This window comes from Lacerta agilis, chromosome 5 (assembly GCF_009819535.1).
Source record: "Lacerta agilis isolate rLacAgi1 chromosome 5, rLacAgi1.pri, whole genome shotgun sequence".
NCBI lineage: Eukaryota > Metazoa > Chordata > Lepidosauria > Squamata > Lacertidae > Lacerta > Lacerta agilis.
The window spans coordinates 91,475,293-91,500,301 of NC_046316.1; the positions used below are offsets into that span (position 1 = coordinate 91,475,293).

The 25,009-nt window shown below is 45.9% G+C and overlaps 1 protein-coding gene across 1 annotated transcript in view; it reads left to right on the forward strand.

Annotated features, from left to right (window-relative positions):
* The first annotated feature begins 938 nt into the window (after window positions 1-938).
* PDE6D (phosphodiesterase 6D) overlaps window positions 939-25,009 on the forward strand; it is a 36,957-nt gene continuing 12,886 nt past the window's right edge. The window contains exon 1 of the mRNA XM_033150867.1: window positions 939-1,132. Coding sequence (XP_033006758.1) covers window positions 1,080-1,132 — 53 coding nt within the window. The 5' untranslated portion in view covers window positions 939-1,079. The remainder of the gene's footprint in view (window positions 1,133-25,009) is intronic.

The window sequence follows — 25,009 nt, forward strand, 5'->3', positions numbered from 1 at the left end:
GTTTGGTGCACCAGCCTGGTGTGGCAAGTGTGGTGGGAAAGATTAAAGGGCAATCAAAGAAGCATCTAAACATTTAAGAGTAGTATAGTCAAAAAATTATTTATTTGCAAAATATGTATATAGGCCTATTGTTTTTCCAAAATGAGAGCAAGAGAGCATCAAGCTGTGATATTGAGGACAATCTTAGTTGTGATCCAGAATCACCATTCAAACAAAGTGCTGGAGAAAACTTGTTCATAATTATATTTTGGTAATGATTCATGTTATTATGTAGCTGCATTGTTTTGTACTTTCTGGGTTTCTCATGATCATATTAAAAAGCAGTTGTGTTCTATGTTAAAATATAAATCAAGGACAGCCTGGCTGTCCCTTTTTGTTTTCCAATGTATTGCTTATATTGTGGCGGGTGTAAATTTTTATTCTGAAAAGCGTGGCCCAGGGGAAAAAGTGTGAGAACCCCTGGTTTGAAAGAAAAGAGACCCACACAGGCTTGGATCCACAATCTCTCACAACTACCGTAAAGCCACACACGCGTGCGTCAGGCGATGAGCGCGTAACGTGTGAAGGATCCCCGCGTGTCTAGCGCGACCCGCGTCTTCAGAGACGCGGGTCCGGCCGCCAGGGGGCGCTCTTCACCCAGAGGCAGCCGCTATCCCCGCGGGATGGACGGCGAGCCCGCCTTCCGCCTAAGATTGTCCTGCGGCGACACCCGTCTTCCCCCGCCGCCAGGGGGGCAGTCAGTCAGTCAGGCGTCCCTGCCTTAGCGACCAGCGGCGAGGGAGGCGGGGGCACCACCGCCGCTAAGCCCGCGGATTGGTCGCCGGAGTTGCCAGTCGCGCGCGCGCGCGAGGGGGACGGGAGCCGGCGGGCGGCGATTGGCTGGCTGGGCCGGGCCAGCCGGGACCAAAGCGGGTTGGTTGTTCGGTCGGTCTGTCTGGGCTTAGCGGCGGGCTTAGCGGGGTCCGGGCCGGCGCGCTCTCGCCTCCTTCCGACTCCCCCGCCCAGATCCGTGAGGGAGCGAGAGCGGGAGCTCAAGGCCGGGCCGGGGGGCGCCCAGCCCAGCCGCGAGGAGCGGGACCATGTCGGGCCAGGAGGAGGAGCGGGCCAAGGAAATCCTGAGGGGGTTCAAGCTGTATCCGGCCTGGCTTGGCGGCGCCCTGGCGGGGGGCGAGGGGCGGGGAAGGAGGGTAATTACGGTAGAGAGATTGCGGGGGGCGCGCCAGACGGGGAAATACGGTAATGGCTAAATATTATATAGGCGGTTTTAGCGCGGGGATGGGGAAAGCAATGCATCCATGGGGACGTGATATTCGGACGGAGCGTCAAGAGTTGTAACTACGGTGTGGGCAGATTCCTGCGTTGGAGGGGGTTGGACTAGATGACCGCCGGGGTCCCAGCCAGTTCTGCAGCCCTGTGTATGGTACGCCTAGCTGGTGGAGAACAATACCCATAGATGGGGTGGTGTGCTTGCACCTCTAGGCACGGGATATGCACTTGCAGGATTTATGGGGCTGGGGTGGGGAGCGGGGTGTGTAAATGTTCCCTTGTAAGTGTGTGCAAGTATTGGGATGAATGTGCCATGCCTGTTGGGGGTGTTCAGCGAGTCAGTGGAATATACTTTGATGTGATTTAAGGTGTTTCTGGCATGGGGAGAGCGCCAGTAGACAGTTTTGTGTCTTCGGGGGTGTTTGGGAATGGTATTGTGTCTGCAGCAAAGCCTTCCTCCTTATGCACTCTTTATGGGCAATGTGAGATGGGGACTTTCCCTCTGTTACAGATGACCCTCAGTTTTAGTCTGCTGGAAAGAGGTCTGCGGTAAGCTCCAGAAGCACATTGACGTGTCTGTTTGTGGCTTGGCGCCAGCGGGCCCTGAAGCTTGGCAAGTTTGCAAGGCTTCCATATAGGAGAAGAACTAGAGAGCTGGAAAGAGCCAGAAGCTGCGGCTCCGGCCCTATCCCCCTCCATTGCAAGATTCTATAGATGGGAGCCTCTGCGGGATTAACCCACATAATCCAGATCATAGTGCGCCAAGAGCAGGAATGGGTGCATTGCAGGAAAGGGCTTCCAGAGCGCTTGAGCCAATGGGCCTAACTCAGCCTGATCTGAGAGGTGGTAATTAGTTTACCCAGCAATTTGTAGTTTCAAATGACAGCTGTCTTGGGCTGCAGTTTTAGGTATGATTACTTAGGAGTAAGCCCCATCAAACTCACAGGAATGGACTTCTGAGTAAGTGTGCCTAGGCTTGACATATTAGCTATGGCCACTTCTCTCCCTGCCCCCTGTTTCTTTACCATCTTATACCTATGAGAGACAGAAATGCAGAGAGCATGCCTACAACATCTTGCATGACCATCAGCTGACTGCCAGTGTTTGCAAAGTGCTATGCACTTTGTCGCCGGCACATCTTTATCTGCCTCCCACCTAGCACCATATATATATATATATATATAACACGTTTTTATTAAAAGATTTTTCTTGGGCAACAATAGACCATGCACAGTCTCTCTCTTCAAGTCATAGAATCATTCAAGCAGATCAGTCGTTTTCAAAGTGAGATGCTAATGCTACAGGCAGCATGGGTCTGAGGAGAGGAAAGAGGGAAAATTCATTCTTTTACATGGTATACGAACAAAGCTTTTGTGTCGGCGTCACGTAAACAGGTACCGGTACTTTATTTTTGCTGGCTATGTGAAAATCCGGAGGGCCCAGGAGAAGGTTGTACACCCAGTCCTTTTTTGCTGGCAGTACTCAAGGGTATGCAGTACCAGCACCTTTCCCCCCAAATGTTAAAAGTGTGGCACTTACTGTAACAACTTCATGGTAAGAGCCAGCACCTTTTAAAAAACAACAGGAGCACTGGTTACACCTAGCACCAAGTGTGGTATTAGGAATCAAGTACCGGTAGGTGGGTGCAGCCAAAAGGAGAGAACGGGTGGGCCTGGTTAGGTCTGCAGGCAAAAGCTTCTCCCTCGCTGCTGTCTTTGGTGCCACTTGTTTTGAATGGTGGTGGTATAAAGCAATAAAACTTCCAGCCATGCAGTAGAGCTGAGTGTCTATAGTTTGTAGAAGGAGGCATTTGTGGAGATCAGTACTTCGTCTCCAATGGGAACTCTGGCCGGTATGGTTTGTGTTGCCAAAAATGCAGGAGGTGGGATGGCATGCATCTCTGGTTTGCTTTTGAGTATGAACACTGCACATTTGGGCAGCCTGGGGACTGTTATCACACGCAAAGGGGGCTCAAATGATCTTACTAAACTGCGGGAAGTTTCAAACACAGGCTTCCTGGCTGAAGCAGAAGGACTCCTGTAATTGATTGGCATGCTTTGCATAACCTGTGTTCTAGCCCAATTGTGTTTGTGGCGGTCCGTTTTTGTTTGGTGTTCACAATTGGAAAAAGGACAGTTGGAGGAGTGGAATGGTTCTTCTCTAGGGTACAGGTCAGTATCCATAGGGAGTGGCCCAGTAACGCTGGGTAAATAACTTTCCTGAGAAACTCTTGCAGCCTTTCTCTAATGTCTCTTAAGAGTTTTTATGCACTCCCAGCTAGCAGAGGCAGATTTCGTTGCAACTGCTTTTGAAATTACCCTGACTTTTCAATAGTTATTTCATTTTGCAGTACAGTATATATGGGGTTATTGGTTTTTTCTTTTTTAGGAACTTGGTTGGATGCATGGTCAGCTAGGCTTCTAAATAGCCGCCTACCTGGTCACCTATGATGAGTTAGAATTTCTTCCAGGTGACCAAGAAGTAAAACTTTGCAAAAGATCTTCAGTTGATTGACCAGTTGATGGACTAGTTGATGGACTAGTATAATGTTAGGGCAATCTATTAACTCTGTGAAATTCACCTGCAAGGCCAGGCCTCAGTTTTTAGCAGAATTGGCTCATTATTTTTCTTCTGGTTATGAGAACTAAGAACTAGCTTCTAGAGGAAAAAGCTGTAACTTGCCATGTGGGCCCCAGGATACTACATGAGAGTCTGCATCATGGTTACCAATTTCTTGAGCCCTTGTTTATGAGCCCTTGTTTCCAGGTGTTTTTCAGAGCTACGGAGGTGTGGACAAGATAGATTAAAAAATTTCATAATCAGCAAGAACTGAAGGCTTGACGAAAGTTTAAAGACCACATTTTGAGTTCCTTGCTAGCAAGGTGTCCTTTGAAAATAGTGCCGGGGAACCTTCTTTATCTGGGCACTGAGAGAAGTTTCTCACACCCACCACACACACCCTCCTAACAGTGAGAGCTTGCTAATGTCAAAGCCTTACTTTGTAAGTTTCCTGATGTGATTCCTCCTCTGTGATTTTTGTATTTGTGGTGTGGTTTTTCCATGTCGGGATTGGTGTCTGTAAGGTTCTCAGTTAGTTGCTCATGAGTAAGCAGCCAGGACTCCGCTGTTTCCTTTAAAGATTTTATTGTGCAGACTATGTACAGTGCAGAGCTTAAAAGTTCATGTCTGTATCAAGCGGTGTCAGAATCTGGGAATGGCCCCTTCTGGTTCTGACCCCAACAAAAGAGTTTCGGTATACGAAAACCCCGCCTTCCCCCCTTTCTTTTCACCCCACGACGTCTGTGGGGCGACGGTAATTGCGTTCCCCATGTATCGCCCTCGGGACTGGGGGAGTGTTGGGTCTTTCTTGCATCCCCAGAGCCTCTACTCCCTTTCCCCTGTGAACTCTGCCCCTCCTCGCTGGATGTCTCGCCGCTCTTTTCGCTACCAGAGGAGGTGCTGCTGGCAAGGTGGGACTGGGGCTCCCTGTAGCATCCGGAGAGCCCTTCCACCACCTTGCGCTGCATCTGGGACAGTTCCCTGACAGTGTCCTTGCAGTGTGCTCACCTTGGTCCTTTTGGCTTTGGTGGAGCTGTCCAACAAAGCTGTTCCTGATAGGAAGCCTCTGAGTCTGACGCTGTACTCTTGGAGAGCAAGCCATGCCCTGAGAGAAGAGATAAAGCCACCGGTATATTCTCTACAGTTCAGCTGTGCTGAAGCAAGGGCTGTTCGCCCAGCTTTCACATTCTCCCTTGCCTTAGATCTGGGGTGGGCACTTGTGTCCCCGCTGCAGTTGCTGGACATCAACTCCCGTCCTCCCCCACCCTTGGCCATGCTAGCTGGGGCAGGAGTTGGTGCCCAGCAACTTTTGGAAGGCCATGGGTTGCTCACCTCTACCTTAAATCTTTGTGCTTGTCCATCCGTCCTTTTCCATCCTTTCCCCTTTTTGGTGCTCTGAAATGTGAAATTGCAAGCAGGCAGAGTACCACTAAACAGCAGCATGCCACACATCTGACATAAGAGCTTCCAGGTAGCCGGGCGCGGTGGCGCGTGCCTGTAATCCAGCTACTCCTGGAGGCTGAGTCTGGCGGATCGCTTGAGCTCAGGATTTCGGGGCTGCTGTGGGTGTCTGCACTAAGTTCGGCATCAATATGGCGAGCCCCGGGGAGCCGAGGCATGCCAGGTTGCCCAAGGAGGGGTGAACCGTCCCAGGCCGAAGACGGAGCAGGTCAAAACTCCCGTGCCGATCAGTAGTGGGACCGTGCCTGTGAATAGCTGCTGCAGCCTTACCTGGGGAACACAGCGAAACCCAGACTCTTTAAAAGGAGAGAGAGAGAGCTTCCAGGTCACATGAGGCAAGTTCCAAGCAGTTACGAGCCTTGATAGTTCTCTCTCCCTCTAGAAATTAAGTGGTGTCAGCCACACTTGATTTCCCCCCCTCTCTCACCTAATTTATTTGGAAGCAAGTGACATTAGCGATGATAGGAAAAGCTTGAGAGAGGAAGAATTCTTTTCCCTCTGCCCCCAGCGGAGACTTTTTCAAAGCAGGAGGTTTTGGGAATGTTGGGTGGGAGACTTCAAAGAGAGCCCATTATTATACTAGCCTCCCAGCTCTGGGATTTCCAGAACTCTTCTTTGTGTAGATGATGCCACAGTTCTCTAAACTTTCTTGCAGTTGCTTCTATTTACTTCTGCATTGGTCAGGAAGTTTTCTTTCATGATGAATATAGACATAGACATGACTCAGCCATGTTGGACAGTGATTTCCTTCCTGTAACGCAGGGATGTTCTGTGGGAATAAACCTTGGGCCTGAATAGTTTGGCCCAGACTCCATGGATTTAAATATTCACTTAATGGGATTTGCATATGTGGTGTTTTTGCGTCTACTTGGTTGGGCTTTGCTCTAAGAGAGAAGATGTGAGTTCAAAAGAGTTGAGGGCAGTTTGGTAGTGTGCTTTTGTTCAGTATCCTGAGCCTGAATATGGAAGCCTTTCAGCGGGGTTGGAGATGGGGGCTAAAGGGTAGAGATAAACATTATGTAAAATAATATAGTTGTGTGGTCATTTGCTTGTTCACCAGCCTGTGGGCAATCACTCATGTTGTCCCACTGCCACATGCACAACTTAACCCACAAAATATTAAAAAATAAAATAAAATATCCAGTAGCATCTTAGAGACCAACTAAGTTTACTCTTGGTATAAGGTTTCATGTATATGCACACTTCTTCAGATACCCACAAAACTGTGCCTGCTGAGAGCTGATCTGTGCATGGGATGATGCCCTGGTGTGTGTTAGGTCTGAATAAACAGCTGTGTGTGAATCATAATTTACTCCTTTTGAAAAGGAAGCAAAGGATGCGGGTGGCGCTGTGGTCTAAACCACTGAGCCTAGGGCTTGCTGATTGGAAGGTCGGCAGTTTGAACCCCTGCGACGGGCTGAGCTCCCATTGTCCGGTCCCTGCTCCTGTCAACCTAGCAGTTCGAAAGCACGTCAAAGTGCAAGCAGATAAATAGGTACCCCTCCGGTGGGAAGTTAAATGGCGTTTCTGTGCGCTGCTCTGGTTCGCCAGAAGCGGCTTTGTCATGCTGGCCACGTGACCCGGAAGCTGTACGCCGGCTCCCTCGGCCAGTAACGCGAGATGAGCGCCGCAACCCCAAAGTCGTCCACGACTGGACCTAATGGTCAGGGGTCCCTTTACCTTTACTAAAAGGAAGCAAAGAACTTTCCAATAGGTCAGATTGTGGGTTGGTAGCTGTTGAAGTGAGGGTTCCTACAGCCTGCTCATACTTGATTGCTATCTTATATAGGGTTGCCATATTTCAAAAAGTGAAAATCCGGGCACAAAGAATCTCAAAAAAAGGAGGGGGGAAAAGCAAAGCAAAATGTAGACTTCCAACATGGGTTGCCATATGTCCGGATTTTCCCAGACATTTCAGTGATTTCAGCCTGGACGTTGCTTCCGACTGCTGTATTCCGGCTATGTCTATGCAAGCTAGTTGAGCAGGCTGCCTTGGGCCGAGTTCTCTCACCTTGTGGAAACTCAATACACTGTATGGTCCTGCCAAGTGACCTGAAGAATCTGATTTTGCACCTGGTTGAGATTTCTGGTAAGATGTCTCTCTGTGGCCATCTTAAATTTCTTCCTGCTGACCAGTCCCCCCTGCAAAATGTGGGTCAAGTTGTCACTCCTGCATACAGCTGGTGTTCTGTGGATGGTGGTGCTTGGGCTGCCTTCTGTAAGATACATAGGTTGCCCCTATAGCCATCTGGCCAATGCGCGATCCACATACTTCTGTTTTCTCCTGTGTGTAAATCCTGAATTATTTTCAAAGTATAGCCATGAGCTCTGTGTGCTACGGATGTTAAATAAGACCGACAACTGAATCGGTTCCTAAAAATGAAATTCCTCATCCAACAGCCTCAGGCAGGCAACCACTTATGCATGTGTTTATCTGTCTGTGTAACTGTGTGTTTAGCTTCTGACTTGCATGGGGAAATGGTTGGGCATCCTCTAATATCAATACGTCTACTACTAATATTTAGCTTTAATATAGTGCTTTTGAGTGTTTCAGGTGCATCATGTAGACTATATTATAGTGAGCTTTACAACAGGCCTATAAGGTAGGCTGATATTATCCCCATATTGCAATTAGATGGTGAGCCCTGACCAATTGTGACTTGCTGATTTGTTAATGGTGGAGTCAAGATTCAGTGTACAGTTTCTGGATCCGCAGGTCAGCCTCTTAAATGGGAAGTGTTGGCAACAGACTCATATAGCAGAATTTGGTTGCTGCTGAAAATCCCTGCAAAGTGGAAGGTGGGGTTGAAAGTGCAGTGTGAGAAGCTGGGAAGAGGAGTTCTGTGCCTTCCCCCGAAGCTGCCTCTCCCCAGCCTCTTTTCTCCCAGTGCTGGAAGTAGCCCCCGCTGGAAGAAAACCAAAGTGGAAGAAGTTGTGCCGGGAAGGAAATAACATGATTGTGTTTTTAAGTTCCTCAAACACAGCAGAAGGGAGACGGAGGCACCAGTGGGTATGTTCCCAATACTTTCTGGGTGTGGGTGCAAGGGAGAGACATTTATCAGAGCACTTGCACATGTGCTTCTTAGACTGCCGATGAGCTGCAAGAGAAGGCACCTCAATCCAAGCAGTCTTCCAAGGATTCCTCGATGAAGAGACTGAGGTTCTCAAAATGCATTTGGGAACATAACCACTCATACAGCTGTCATCTTTTTTAACATTTGGCTCTTTTCCACAGCTGTTTTTGATCTGCTTTTATCTCCTTTAACTCCACACCACCACCACCATGGATGTTTGTGTATGCACACCTGGAATTTTGGCGCAGTGTAATTGGGATCATATGCTCACCAGCTCACATTGAATTCTGTGATAACCCAAAAATAGATATATATTTCAGGCACATGTTAGTGAGCGCTGATTTTCATGTTTAGCTTGTCTGTCAACTTTCAGCAGTCTAGATCTTGAATTTCCAGACACAAAATTTGGGATTCAGTATTCACCAAGACTATGACATCCTTAAGGGACGCGGGTGACGCACTGGGTTAAACCACAGAGCCTAGGGCTTGCCGATCAGAAGGTCGGCAGTTCGAATCCCCGCAATGGGGCGGGCTCCCGTTGCTCGGTCCCTGTTCCTGCCAACCTAGGAGTTCGAAAGCACGAAGTGCAAGTACATAAATAGGTACCACTCCGTCGGGAAGGTAAACGGCATTTCCGTGTGCTGCTCTGGTTTGCCAGAAGCGGCTTTGTCATGCTGGCCACATGACCCGGAAGCTGTACGCCGGCTCCCTCGGCCAGTAAAGCGAGATGAGCACCGCAACCCCGAGTTGTCCGCGACTGGACCTAACGGTCAGGGGTCCATTTACCTTTATAACATCCTTATGGATGTAAGGAGCTGCCTGATATGATTCTTGGTCTGGTTCTGGATCCAAGGTTTTGAGCAGAGGTCTTTCAGACTAGTACTGAGACCGGGGGATTGAACCTTGACTCATCTTCCTGTGAAGTGTGTGCACCCTTTACTGAGCTATGGTCCTTTTTTTGCATTTCATCTTCTGTGTCTGTACACTGAACAAAAAGCTTCAATCTTACACAGTCGTACCTTGGTTCTTGAACTTAATCTGTTCCGGGAGTCCGTTTGACTCCCGAAACCATTCAAAAACCATGGCACTGCTTCCAATTGGCTGCAGGCCATTTGAGCTGTTTCTGAATATATGGGTTGTGTGGTAAGTGCATGTTGGTTTGAATGGGGCGCTCTGGCTTGTGACTGCTGTATGCAATATGCCTGTGAGACGGCAAAAACTATTTGAAATTTTGGAAAGCCTTTAGGTAGAGCAGGCAGAACCTTGGCACATCCTTCTGGGGAGTGCAATGGAAAAGAATGGGAGTTGCATGGTTCACCTCCACCACCCTAGTGGGTAGGGTGGGGGGTTGAATCTGTGCAAGATTGGACTTTTTAAGTGAACAGTGCCCCCTCCTTTGAAAAGCAGAGGATTCAGCTATGGTTGAATTTCAAGGCAAGCCCCTGCCAAAGAGCAGCTCATAGGAAAGCTGAGCTTTTAATCTGACATAAGTCTTCCACTAAAGTGCCCAACGGAAATGCTTCTGATGATTGCTATGAGCATACGCTTGGTAAATAAAGCAGATAATGCCGTTTCCCAAAATATTAGCAAAAACTGGATTAAGCAGATTCTGCCAACTCCCCGCTCCTAAGGACACAGAGTTGCTCACTTGAGTTGCTTGAGGCCATGCAGGGAATGCCGAAGGCAGGCAAAGAAATGGCTGGATGACCAGTGGTTGCCAGCTTGGACCAGGGAGCTTTGAACTTTGGCAGCTAGGGTTGGATATTTGAATGGCATTTCATTTCTACATGTGGCCCATGCAGTGTGGCCACAGGAGAAATCCCCTTCCTAATTTTTCTAGGATCTTTTGACCTGCCCCTTCTGTTGTATTGGGTCCTACAATCACTTCTTTTCCCCCCGCCCCCCCCATTCCTGAAAATTAAGCTGTGCCCACAGTGGTTGGGAAATGAGACTCATTTCCTGCTCTAGCTGGTGTGCTGCTTGGAGAGAGGGCAGCAGTGCAGGGGAGTGGACAGCCCTCTTGCACGAACTCTTTGCAAGGCTGCATTTGCTTGTAGAGCAAAAACTCCGGTGCCCTGAGCAGACAGGCTGCTTCATCCTAAAGCCGCCCCTGTGTCTGCTTGGGTGTGGGAGAGACATATGCAGGCTAATACCTTCGAGGTGCTGCAAACTGCTTCAGACATGTGCACCATAATGTGTTGATATTGATTGCAGTTACCGGTGTACTAGAAGGTGTGTAAATAATATTTTCCAAAGTGCACTTCAAAATGAGCGTGTTTGCTGTTTGAATGACTACTAAATAGAATCTGTGTTGTGAGGGGAAAGGGGACATGGAATAACTCTGAAGGTAAAGCTGAATAGCATTTGCTCGGTTGGAGTACTTTGCAATTCTCTGTGGAATGAAGGTGGACAGATGGCTTGTGCGAGGAGCGTGAGTGAGCTCTCCAATTACTCCCACCTGCAATTTTCAAGCTCTTTGAATTGATCTTCCGGGGGTGGGTGAGGGTAGGATGACAGAGCACTTGGGTGGGGGGCTAAAATGTAATAGAGAGAGAGAGAGCACCTGTGGTCCAGCAACATCTACCAAACCTGACCATTCACCATGCTGGCTGGGGCTTATGCGAGTTGTAATCCGACAATATCTGGAGGGCCACAGGGCCCCCACCCTCATATGGGAAACCCAGCCAGATGGGCGGGGTATAAATAATAAATTATTATTATTATTTATTTCCATTTGCGGCTAGCATTTGCACACGGCAAGCCTTTTCCCTCTGTGGATGAGACTTTGAGCAAGCCAGCGAGAGTTGGGGCGTGAGATCCTGCCAGCGTCTTAGTCACTTCCCTCTGTGCTCCTTCTCCTGCAGAATGAGGCTTTTCTTTCTCTAGCTCCTGGCTTCTCCAGGGGGCTGTTGGCAGAGGGGAACTCTCCGCGCTCTTGTTTCCTTCACAACTCTCAGTCTGTAGTACGTGGAACAAACGGCCACGCTGTTCAGGAATGTGTAAGGCAGCAGGGTTGGCATGGCACCAGAAACGGCTGATATGGGCTGGTTCATAAATAAGTACTACAGTGCGCAGCCGCTTTCTTGGGAGCAGTCTCGCTCTTGGCGTATTGTTTTGCCTCTCGCAGAAATGCTCGACACCAGCAGCGTTAACCTTGCAAGTACTAAATGTCTGTGTGTGTGTCGTTAGTTCTAAGGACGGGAAGAGCCTGCCTTGGTTGTGAATGGCTTACTACAGCAATGCCTGGGAGATGCCCCATTCCCCCTGGACATTGTAGAAATGGTATGAGCTTAGCTAAGGCTGACTGCAGCGCAAGTGCCGTGTGCCGTTTTGAAGGCAGAGTGGAGAAAACCTTCACTGTCTGTTTCTGAAGTGTCAGTTCAAACTTCTGAATGGCTCGTCCCACAGACAAAGGTTGGAGGAACGCATCTTGCTTTTGAGCCTTCGGTGGCCAACAGCATTCTGGCACCGGTTAGTTCCCAGCACATCTTTCTCCTATTTGCTCTGTGCCTACTCTGCTCAGGGACCATTCTCTCAGTCCCTGACTTCCTCTCTCTTCCTCCCTTGCAGATGGCTGTTACTGCTCTGTGAACAGGGCAACAGCAGAAACGATCAGCTTCTTAACTTTCAGAAGCCCCTTTCCAGTGTGTTGCCTATGGGTTCAGGCATGTGGCAGGCTTAGACCTCAAGGTGTCATTCCAATCCGTGGAATTTATTATTCCATCTAACAGAATATTGGCACCTGAGTCTCCTAGGGCTGCTGCTTTGGGCAATAAGAAGGTGCAGCGTTAAAGAAAAAGGAAGTCCGCTTAAATGTTACACTAGAGCACAGCTGCTTAGGACCGAGGAAAGGATTGGTTAGGCCTCGCTTATTATTGAACTGATTGTTTCAAAATTGGGAAAGGAGTACGACAAGGCTGTATATTGTCTCCCTGCTTATTTAACTTATATTCAGAATTCATCATGCGAAAGGCTGGACTGGATGAATCCCAAGCCGGAATTAAGATTGCCGGAAGAAAGATCAACAACCTCAGATATGCTGATGACACAACCTTGATGGCAGAAAGTGAGGAGGAATTAAAGAACCTTTTAATGAGGGTGAAAGAGGAGAGCGCAAAATATGGTCTGAAGCTTAACATCAAAAAAATTAAGATCATGGCCACTGGTCCCATCACCTCCTGGCAAATAGAAGGGGAAGAAAGAAGCAGTGAGAGATTTTACTTTCTTGGGCTCCATGATCACTGCAGATGGTGACAGCAGTCACGAAATTAAAAGACGCCTGCTTCTTGGGAGGAAAGCAATGACAAACCTAGACAGCATCTTAAATGGCAGAGACGTCACCTTGCCGACAAAGGTCCGTATAGTTAAAGCTGTGGTTTTCCCAGTAGTAATGTATGGAAGTGAGAGCTGGACCATAAAGAAGACTGATCGCCGAAGAATTGATGCTTTTGAATTATGGTGCTGGAGGAGACTCTTGAGAGTCCCATGGACTGCAAAAAGATCAAACTTATCCACCCTTAAAGAAATCAGCCCTGAGTGCTCACTGGAAGGGCAGATCCTGACGTTGAGGCTCCAGTACTTTGTTTTTTTTTTTTTTTTTATAAGATTTTATTATTTTCCAATAAAAAAAAGGAAAACAAAATACAAAAACAACACATAGCATAGACATCAATAAAAACACAATAAACATTAAACATAGTCAACAATAAACATAATCAACATTCAGAACAATAACAACAATAAAAACATAAAAATAAACATATACAGACCTTAACCATTATCTTTCTTTATATATTTCTTGTTTCTAACTTCTCTGTTTGGGGACTTCCCCCGTTCCCTCCACTGTCTTCAAAAAACATATACTTCTTCAAGGTAGCTTTATATATTGTTCAATTCACTTTTACCCAAATTTTAATATACTTAGCTTTCTTTTGGTCAAATATCTCAATAGCTATGTATCTTATCTTAACGACCTATCTTAGCATATTTTGACACATACATCTTTCACATAACAACAATTCCTCTTACCATTCATATCTAATACATATCTACCAAAGCCGACATTCTGTTTAATTCTGCTCAAATATTCAGTTTAACTGATTTAACCAAATAGTCTTTGAATTTTTTCCACTCCTGCGACGCCTTCCCCTCCCTCTGGTCTCGGATTCTGACGGTCAGTTCAGCGAGTTCCATATATTCCATCATCTTCATCTGCCATTCCTCCACCGTTGGTATCTCTTCACCTTTCCATGTTCTTGCCAATAAAATTCTAGCTGCTGTTGTGGCATACATAAAAAACACTCTATCCTGACTGGGTATCTCTTCATTGGTTATGCTCAGGAGAAATGCCTCTGGTTTCTTACAAAAGGTAACTTTCATTACCTTCTTAAGCTCATTATAAATCTTGTCCCAGAAGGCACTTACCACTGGGCACAACCACCACATATGAAAAAAGGTACCTTTCGCATGTTTACATTTCCAACATACATCTGACATTTTGGTATTCATCTTAGCGATCTTAACTGGTGTCAAGTACCATCTATAAACCATTTTCATTATGTTTTCTCTTAAACCATGACAAGCAGTAAATTTAATACCTTTTTGCCACAATCTCTCCCAGTCATCCATCATGATATTATGTCCGACATCTTTTGCCCAATCTATCATTGAAGATTTAACCAATTCATCTTTTGTATGCCACTCTAGCAAAAGATTATACATTTTGGAAAGGTTTTTAAAGTTCGATTCTATCAGTTCTGTTTCCAGTTTTGATTTTTCTACTTGAAAACCGATTTTTTTATCCATTTTAAATGTTTCATAAACCTGATAATAGTGCAGCCAGTCGGGGACCTGACTTTTTACTTGATCATAGCTTTTTAGCTTTAAAGAGTCCCCTTCCTGCTGCAGTATGTCCATATATCTTAACCAGTTTGCAGACATATTCGGTCTCTTATATGCCTTGGCCTCCACTGGGGAGATCCATCTAGGGGTCTTTCTCTCAAACAAGTCTTTGTATCTAGTCCATACCTGATATAGGGATTTTCTCACAATATGAGACTTAAAAGTTCTGTGGATTTTAGCCTTGTCATACCAAAGGTATGCATGCCATCCAAACATATTATCGTGTCCCTCCAAGTCCAACACATCCACGTTGTCTAGTTTAAACCAATCCTTTAACCAGCAAAAGGCCGCAGCTTCAAAGTAAAGCCTTAAGTCCGGCAGGGCAAAGCCTCCTCTGTCTTTAGAGTCTGTTAAAATCTTAAATTTTATTCTAGGCTTTTTGCCCTGCCATATAAATTTCGATAGGTCCTTTTGCCATTTTTTGAAACAGTCTAATTTATCCAAAATTGGTATGGCTTGGAATAAAAACAGCATCCTTGGTAGGACATTCATTTTAACCACTGCTATTCTTCCCATTAACGACAGTTTGAGTCTTGTCCAAATCTCCATGTCTTTTTTTATCTCCATCCACAGTTTTTCATAATTGTCCTTATACAGGTTCAAGTTCTTACTTGTGAGATTTATACCTAGATATTTTACGGATTTAACAAAATTGAGGCCGGTGGCTTCTTGAATTCTTTGGATCTGTTCTGCACTCATATTTTTACCTAAAACTTTGGTTTTCTGCTTATTTAATTTGAAGCCAGCTACAAGTCCGAATTGTTCAATTAATTCCAAGACTCTGGGGACACTGCCTTCTGGTTCTTGCAGGGATAGCATCAAATCATCCGCGAAGGCACGTAATTTGTATTCCTTCTCTCCCACTTTGATTCCTTTTGTCTGTTTATCTTTCCGAATCATATTCAGAAGGACTTCCAGGACCGTGATAAAAAGTAAAGGGGAGATAGGGCACCCTTGTCTTGTTCCTTTCTCTACTTCAATCTCCTCCGATATCACACTGTTTACAATAACTTTAGCTCTTTGTTCTGTATAAATGGCCTTTATGCCATTTAAAAATTTTTCTCCAACTCCCATCTTTTCCAAATTCTTTTTCATGAATGTCCAAGATACTTTATCAAAAGCTTTCTCTGCATCAACAAACAATAGTGCTGCATCTGTGTTTATGTCTCTCTCCAGTTTTTCTAGAATGTCCACAATAATCCTCGTATTATTACTTATTTGCCTTCCTGGCAAGAAACCTGCTTGGTCTCTATGTATATAATCTTTCAACACTCTTTTCAACCTTGTAGCCAAAACATTTGCAAAGATTTTATAATCCACATTCAAAAGGGATATTGGACGATAGTTTTTCATTAAAGTCTTATCAGTATCTGGTTTTAAGATCAGTGTGATAAAGGCTTCTTTCCACGTCTCTGGTGCCCTATCTCCTTCTAGTATTCTATTGCAAGTTTCTCTTAACGGCTGTGATAGCCAGTCTTTCAATGTCTTGTAATATTTTGCTGTTAATCCGTCCGGTCCTGGAGCCTTCCCCAGTTGCATGTTGTTTATTGCATCTTCTATTTCTTGTGTCGTTATTGGGTGGTTGAGAGTTGTTAGTTTTTCCTCTGGGACCTTTTGCAATCCATTCTTCTCCAGGAATCGGTCTATCTCTGCGTCATCTGTCTTCTCCTCCTTGTACAGTTGTTTATAGAATCTCTGAAAACACCATCTGATTTCCTCCGGTTTCTCTACATTTTTTCCATTTACTACCAATTTGCTGATGACATTTGCCTTTTGTCTTTTCTTTAATTGCCAAGCTAGTAATTTTCCGCATTTATTTGCAGATTCAAATGTTCTTTGTTTCATCATTTTCACTTTCCATTCGATATCTTGATTCATAATATTGGCATATTGGGATTGCAGATATTTGATTTCTTTTTGAATTTTAACACATCTAGGATGTCCTCTTAGTTCTTTTTCCTTTTCTTTGATTAATTTCAACAGTCTCTCCATCTCTGCACTTTGTTGTTTCTTCTTTTTTGCCTTTTCACTAATGAGGAATCCTCTCATTACCGCCTTACTTGCATCCCAGGCAGTCCTTTTCTCCACATCTGAGTTCCAATTGATTTGAAAATATTCTTTCATTTTTTTCGCCGCTCTTTCTACTAGCTTGGTATCTCTCATCAATGCATCATCCATTCTCCACCTAAAAGAGTCCTTGGAAATCATTTTTAGGTTTACCTGTACCGGATTGTGATCTGAAAGCGTTTTAGGACCGATTTCTGCTTTTTGTAATTTTGGAGCCAATTCATTCGAGATCCAGACGTAGTCTATCCTCGACCATGACTGCTGAGATTCACTAAAGTACGTTGCCTCTGTTTCTGTAGGGTTTTTTAATCTCCAAGCATCTACCAGGTTCAAATTGTCCACCATTTCAAAAAAAGTCTTTGGGAGTTTCCCATCATTTGTTAATTTTGTTCTTTGAGATCTGTCCATTAATGTGGAAACTGCCCCATTAAAGTCTCCAAGGCAAACTACCTTATAGTCCAAATAATCCAACAGCAAGTCATGGATTTTTTTGTAAAAAATCGACTTTCCATCATTTGGTGCGTAGAGTCCCAGAATTAAAAATTTTTCGCCTTGTACGTTAATTTCAATTGCGATATATCTCCCTTCTTCATCTTTAAATAGCTGTCTTGGGCTATATTTCTCCTTTGCATAAATCACTACTCCTCTCTTCTTGACCTTGTCCGATGATATGAATTCTTGGCCTAATTTTTTGTTCTGTAACAATCTTCTGTGACGCCGAACTATGTGGGTTTCCTGTAGACATATTATATCCAAATTCTTCTTTTCTATGCTGTAAAACACTCTGCGTCTCTTTGGTCTCTGGTTCAGTCCCCGGACATTCCATGTCATCAACTTGAGCGCCATTTTCCTTTCTCTAATCTTCTCCTCCAGTTGCTTCTCCTTTCTTGCCTTCCTCTGGATCCTTGCCTGGACTTGGTAGACTTGGTGGTGGTCCCGGCGGTGGTGGGAGTACCTCTGGGAACCTGTAGAATTGTGCTGGGTCGAGTGGTGTGCCTTTAAATTGTTCCAGGTGCTTGTCCAAAAACTTCTGTTTCTCCGCCAGGGACCTTATTCTTATCTTTTTTCCTTCAAACGTGAATGCCAGGCCTTCTGGGAATTCCCAACTGAAGGGGATTTTCCTTTTTCTAAGCTCAGTTGTCAAATCGTTGTAAGGAATTCTTTTATCGAGGAAAAATCTGGGGATGTCCTTATAAAAAATTACTTTATTCTGTTCTACCACCAGGTTATTTCTGTAATGGCAATCCAGAAAGAAATCTCTATCGTGTCGATCGTGACACACAATCAAACAGTCACTGACTGTTTTGTTACTTTTCTTTCCTCTGGAACCTCTTGGACCAAATCTGAAGGCCTTCACTATGCGCGCTGAGACGTTAATTTCTTCTATCTCCCAAAATCCTGAGAATAGCTTCACTATGTAGTCTTTTAAGTCTTCCCCTTCCACTTCTGGAAGATTTCTTAGGCGGATGTTGCCCTCTCTTTGATGTAGTTGCAGAAACGCAAGGGACTCTTCCACAGACCTCTGTCGTGTTCCAATATTCTCTATCTGTTCCAAATCTAAGTTGTCTAGTTTTTCCTCCACCTTTTTTATTTTTTCCTTGACCACTTTAATTTCCTCTGAGTCCTTTTTCAGGGTGGCCACCTCTTGCCCAATCCTATTAATCTCTTCTCTGTTCTTCCTTACGTTCTCCTCAATTTGTCCAATAGATTTTTCTAGGGTCTGCGTAGAATTTTTAATATCAGCTTTTATATCAGCTTGTAATTTTTCAATTGCTGAATTCACTGCTGTATTTCCTGAAGAAACTTGGTCTTGTGTTTGCTTCAATCCATCAGTCACGCTTTTCAATCCTGCTGCAATTTCTGCAACGCTGGCAACTAGTTTCTCCATTTGTTCCTGTAGAGTAAGGGAAACAGAGCCTTTTCTTTTTTCAGAGCCAGTTCCTTTAGATCTAAGTTCCATTCCTTGTGGGCTCTGCAGCTGTAATCTCAAGGTCACTCCAGTTTCTGTAGTAACAATCTCAGACATTCACAGCAGAAGGCCAACAGTCCCAAAAATAAACACCAGGTGGCCAGCAGCTCAGTCCTGAGAACAAAGAGGCTGCTGAGCCAGGAGCCCACACCAGTCCTGAAAGTCCAACTTTTAGGCAAAGGGTTTTGATTTTCCAAAATATAAATTCCTTAAAGCCAAGAAGAGTCTATTTTCAAATAGCCCAAGCCAGTCACCGTTCCTAGCTTGCAGTGTTACCACCAAAGTCCACAAAGTAGCTTGTAACTGGTTACAAAAAAGTCAAAATGTCTCCACTGGTAAACAGTCACTGAAACACCCACAAAGAAAAAATGGCAACAATGTATTACAGCCCGCTACTGACCCGGAATCCTAATCCAGAGGGTGAGGGGCATCTTCTTTTGCCATATCAACTGTTTTTAAGTCTTTAAGCATCCTTTAAATAACTTTTAATCAACTTTTAAAAAGTTCGCAAAACTTTTCCGTTAGTCGCGGCTTTGATCTTTTAGCGCTACCCAGCTCGCGCAAACAGTTCAAAGGGAACAGGCTTCCTTTTACAATTCCTCTGCAAGCAGTGCTCTTAAATCTTGTAAAAATGATCCAATTTTTAACTTACAGAGTTTCTTTGGAAGTCTCTATGCAGGAAGTGCCGGGTGCTCGTGTCTGGCGGGATCGCTGCTTTGATCCTCCGCAGGCAGACGCTTCTTCAGTCCCGTGCCGGCGCTCCGCTCGCCCGATTCTCCCCCTTACGAGGGTCAATCGGGAACGGAGACGGCACGTCTGGGACCCACGAAGCTCAGGTCCACGGGACGCTCTTCCCGTGGCTTTAAGGGACCCGTGGCGCAGGCACGGAAGTCCCTAAAGCCTGTCGGAGGACGGAGCCGTCGGACTCCCGTCCGCCATTGACCGGCACCTAACCGGAAGTCTGAGGCTCCAGTACTTTGGCCACCTCATGAGAAGAGAAGACTCCCTGGAAAAGACCCTGATGTTGGGAAAGATGGAGGGCACAAGGAGAAGGGGACGACAGAGGACGAGATGATGGGACAGTGTTCTCGAAGCGACTGGCATGAGTTTGGCCAAACTGCGGGAGGCAGTGGAGGATAGGGGTGCCTGGCGTGCTCTGGTCCATGGGGTCACGAAGAGTCGGACACGACTGAACAACAACAACAAACAAAGACTGAGGTGGTTGTGTCGATGAAAAGTCTTTTAGTTTTCAGGTGGAAATAAAGCACATAGATTCAGCTCTTCTTCCACATGCATACCTCCAGTAGCTGCAAGCAAGACTCTAGTCCAGTGCCGAAGTGGTTGTTTTGGTGGTAAAGAAGGTGCCATATGGTGATGTCTGGCAGTGGAAGTCAAAATTGAGGGCAAAACACTGTCAAGGCTTCAGAAAATGAGCTTCAGGTTAGCTGGATATGAGGACTGATGCTGGGCATGTGCAGACAGCTGTTTAGTGTGGGCATAAGGTTCAGTGTCTCTGGCACCCACAGTCCAGCTAGTCAGTTCTGGGATTCTACTGCCCACTGGAACAGGACAGCTTGTGCAGGTCTCTTCTGGGCAAAGTTACTTTCCTATCCCTGGACTGCTGCTTCTTATTCCCTGTTTCTGAAGTTTGATTCACATACTGCTGTGCTGGGTGTTGTGCTGGCCGCCATTTGGACTTCCTGTTTGCCAGCAGTGTACTTTAGCATGAACAAATCTGGACTCCTAATCACTCCTAACTCATACCTAGGTATCTATAAACACAGAGTATTGATGAGTTAAACCGAAATGGCCTAGGTAAACAAGGCCTGAGACAGGGAAGGTTTTTTTTTGGTGAAGTTCTGGGGGGCTATGCAGGTTTCCTTTAGTGCCACAAGTATGCTTTTGAAGTTGTATGTAAAATTAAGAGTGGTATGCCCTAAAAAAAAAGCATAGACCAGCCCTAATAGTGTGCCTTCATGCACCAAATATCCTGCCTTGCAGGAAGATCAAGGGAGGTAATAGTACCACTGTATTCCGCTCTGGTCAGACCTCACCTGGAATACTGTGTCCAGTTCTGGGCACCACAGTTCAAGAAGGATACTGACAAGCTGGAACGTGTCCAGAGGAGGGCAACCAAAATGGTCAAAGGCCTGGAAACAATGCCTTATGAGGAACGGCTTAGGGAGCTGGGTATGTTTAGCCTGGAGAAGAGAAGCTTAAGGGGTGATATGATAGCCATGTTCAAATATATCAAAGGATGTCATCTAGAGGAGGGAGAAAGGTTGTTTTCTGCTGCTCCAGAGAAGCGGACACGGCGCAATGGATTCAAACTACAAGAAAGAAGATTCCACCTAAACATTAGGAAGAACTTCCTGACAATGAGAGCTGTTCGGCAGTGGAATTTGCTACCAAGGAGTGTGGTGGAGTCTCCTTCTTTGGAGGTCTTTAAGCAGAGGCTTGACAGCCATCTGTCAGGAATGCTTTGATGGTGTTTGCTGCTTGGCAGGGGGTTGGACTGGATGGCCCTTGGGGTCTCTTCCAACTCTATGATTCTATGATTCTATGAAGAGTTTTCTCACAAAAGACTCAGATACCACTCAGATGATCTGTGCTTACAAAGACCATGGGTTTCGGCCTAAGGGAGTGAGGGGTTAAATTTCACATAGAATTCACTTTCTAGTCCCTCCCCCCAAGTCCTCTGGACTGACTAGACCCTCTGATACCAGAGCCGTTGAGTCAGTGGCAGCAGGTGAGCCTGCAACATCAGATGCAGAGCCCAGGAGTCGATGCCCTTGCGAGAAGAACTCATGCTCACTGTAACACCACAACAGATCAGGCCATGGCATTGGGGCTTACAGAATGCATCTTCCACTGAACTGCAGCCCAGAAAAATAAATAAAGTAACTTAGTTACTTTCCCATAGTATTTTAATACTTTTAAGTGCAAAGCATGCACAGCCATGCTGTACTGTCCAGGTTGATGTTCTTCCTTGGGAATGTTGGGCAGTAATGCTGAGAGAGGCAGCTTTTCGTGCCTTGATGCTTCATCAGCAAATAGAAGCCCGTTGCAGCATTGGCATATGTTTCCCTGGGAGCGCCTGCCTCAGTCCTGATCAGAATTTTTATTTTGCTCATTAGATGCTGCAGCAGCAGCCCAGGGCTGAGTGTGAGTCCGCTGTGAAATTTCAATAAGTTTAAATCTGTAAGGACAGGAGGCCCATCTACATTCTCTGGGCTTGCCTGGAATCCAGATTTATTGTGGGTAATTGATCGAAGGTGCGTGTTAAGTGTGTGTACATTTCATCCTCTTGGAACTATCCTTTTAATAGACTGATTTAGCAGGATAAAGTGTCGAACTTCAACCACCCTGCATTGCTAAATGTGTCCGTGTAAATGGCTAGTCTGCTTCTGGGAATGGGGTGTGAGGAGAGAGAGAGAGAAACATCAAAGCTGGGCGAAGGAAGTGTGCAACAGTTCGGATTCTTCTCAGTGTGCAAATGCCGACTTGCACAGACTTATTAGTATCCCTGCCGCAGTAACACCACTCCTTTTGACATGTTCCCAGAAGGGTATCCCTGCTTTTGTGGAGGGGGAAAGCAATTCCAGCTGTCAGCAGCTCACATTTTAAACTGCTTGCTTCAGCATTTGGCTGTGTAAGATAACGCCCATTTCTGCCTGGTGATGCGGTGGCTTTCTGGCTCATGTTTACCCATATTATTTTTTATGATGCAGATCCTCCCTCCTCTGGCACCTATCGCCATGGTAGCAGTGTGCCACTTGGTAAGTGACACAAGCAGCTCTCCCTGGTGAGTCTGGCGTTCTGCCATGCTTTCCTCTCCCAGGTGCACTGAGGATGCCTGGCGGGGAGGGTGCCAATATCCTTGCTTTGCTGTTCAGGAGTAGGGGAGTCGCCGCTTCGGAGATGAATGTCCTGCTGAGTGTTTGCTAGCAGATCCAAAGTTGTTCATGTGTGCCGTGCGATAAGAACAAAAGGATGAGGAATGGCACGTGATGGTCTGCCTCTTCTGGGGAAGATTGTGTTTGGATCTTGGATGTGGAACCTGGGAAGCTGCCTCTGGTTGAGTCAGACCAATGGTCCATCCAGCTCTGTTCTGTCCACACTGACTGGCAGCAGCTCTTCTGGGGTTTGGACAGGACGTCTCCCAGCCCTGCCTGCAGATGCTGGGGATTGAACTGCAATCCTTTTGCATCCAAAGCATGGGCTGCACTGTTGAGTCACAACACTTCCTCAAAGGGCTCAGGACCAGCTTGTCGTTTCCCTGAGTTGACATAGGACCCAGTCCAGATAAGAGCTGCTACCAAACGGAAATCTCTTGGTGTTTTCTAAAAACAGCAAAGGGTCTTGTGGCAGTTGCAGAGTGTACAAGATCAGAATACTGACCTCTTCACAACAGCAGTAATTGGTGATAATGCTAGTCATGCTTTTGATAATTTAAAAGCCGCAATGTGAAGGAAATGCCTCCTTCAATAAAGCCTGAACTAAATAAATCTGAACAAAATAGGAAATTCTTTCCAGTAGCACCTTAGAGACCAACTGAGTTTGTTCTTGGTATGAGCTTTCGTGTGCATGCACACTTCTTCAGAAAATAAATCTGATTTGCCTATAATCATTAGTGCAGGGTAATGGGAAAGAGATTATTGTCAATTGCTGCTGTTGTGAAAGAGTCGCTCTGTTCTTATCTTGCATACATTTGGGTTCTGCATAGACCTAAAGCAGCTATTAATATACCATGGCCTTTGGCCTCTCAGCTTCTCTCTCTCTCTCTCTCTCTCTCTCTCTCTCTCTCTCTCTCTCACACACACACACACACACAGAGAGAGAGAGAGAGAGAGAGAGAGAGACCCAGACCCTTTTAAGTGTGTGTGAGAGTGTTCACGCACCAGCTGAGGACAGCGCTTCATGCATCTGGTGAGGTTTCTAGCCCACAAAAGCTTATGTGACACCAAATCTGTTAATATTGAAAAGTGCCACAACTCTGTTGCGGCAAGATCAACACAGAGTGCTGCACAGTTGTGTTTCTGGAATCAGCCTCGTGTTTTCTAGCATCTTCTGGGCTAGCATCAGCCACAACCTGGCGGGTCATATAAGCCGCATTTACCTTTAATAATGATGATAATTTTTATTATTTATACCCTGCCCATCTGGCTGGGTTCCCCCAACCACTCTGGGAGGCTTTGTGGTTTAAAAAAAAAACTTTGTCCACAAATCCCCTTGCTAGGAAAAGAAGGGAAATGCTCTTGAATGGGAAGCAATAAAGATTTCCTCATTCAAAATTGTTCCTCCTCCCTCCCTCTCTGTGGATTTGATGATATACAGTGGTACCTCGGTTTAAGAACAGTCCTGTTTATGAAGGACTTGGTTTACGAACTCCGCAAAACCGGAAGTAGTGTCCCGGTGTGCGAACTTTACCTCGGTCTAAGAATGGAATCAGAACGGTGGAAGGGCACCGGCTTGGGGAGGCCTCATCAGGGAAAGCACACCTTGGTTTAAGAATGGTTTTGGTTTAAGAATGGACTTCTGGTACGGATTAAGTTTTTAAACCGAGGTACCACTGTATAACCATACCCAAGAACACATGTTCTGTACCTTGAGGCTAGAAGGTGCTGGCTTCACTATACAGTCTGCTATCTGAAAAGTGGTTGTATTGAGTGGGAAAATCTATGCTACACCTGGCTGGAGAATAGAGTTGAGAAGTTGCCTATCCTTCTTCAAGGCTTAGCTAGATACCTGCTGTTTTGGCCCAGTATTTCTGTCTGCGGCAAACTGCACAACACCATGTGTTGGATTGCATGATAAAACGTTCCTGCATGTACACATACACATCATTGCTATCACTTTCTAATAGTTCTGTTGGAGCAAAATGCCCTCCCTTCCATGTAAATGGCCCCTGAGAAGAGCGTAATGTCTTTCATTCCTGACAAATGCTAAACATCCCACCCCTCTTTCTGGTCAGGCTGTAGCCTTTGAATCTCTCTGGAGGGAAGCAGGCAAATGAGCCTGCTAGGATAGTTGCAGCTTTCTGGAGTAGCTTTCTTGGCTTCAGCTGGCTTCCTGGAGAAACTCCTCAGTGTCCTTGTTCTGCCAGAGTCTCCGATTTTGTTCTCTGGTGCCAGGAATGTCGAAGTTTTGAAATGGATTGGAAGCAGCCTTGGAAAATCTCTGTGGCAATGCAGGGAGGAAATGCTGAGAAGCCAAGCAGCCCAAGCAGCTCAGGGTTGGACTGACTGCCTTTGCCTTAAGAAGAGGACCAGGGTGAGGATACAAAGCTGGGCATTGCTGTTGAGTGCATGATGCAAGAAATGAACAGGGGGTGTTCCTGGAAACTGCAAGGAAGAGAGTAATGGTGAATTGAATGCATAGCTGAGGTTGGAAACCAGGCTCCTTGACGTTGGAGACTCCCGCTAAGGAAACGGACTATATTGCGCTCAAAATTCTGAGGCCGGTGTCTTAAGGCTTTGAAACAACTTTTTCCTACTCCTCTTAAGTCATCTTTCCACTTCACACATGCAAGGCTGGAAAAATCCCAGTCACACAGTCATCTAGGCTTCTTGCAAACGTTTTTGATTCCCTCCCTCCCTCCCAGCTCTGCTACTTTGCATGTTTCATTTTCCCAATATTCATCTAAGGTGGGTTGTGCCAGGATTAACAGGGGCTGGCTGGGAAACGGTGGCTTCTATTTTGGCCGAGTGTT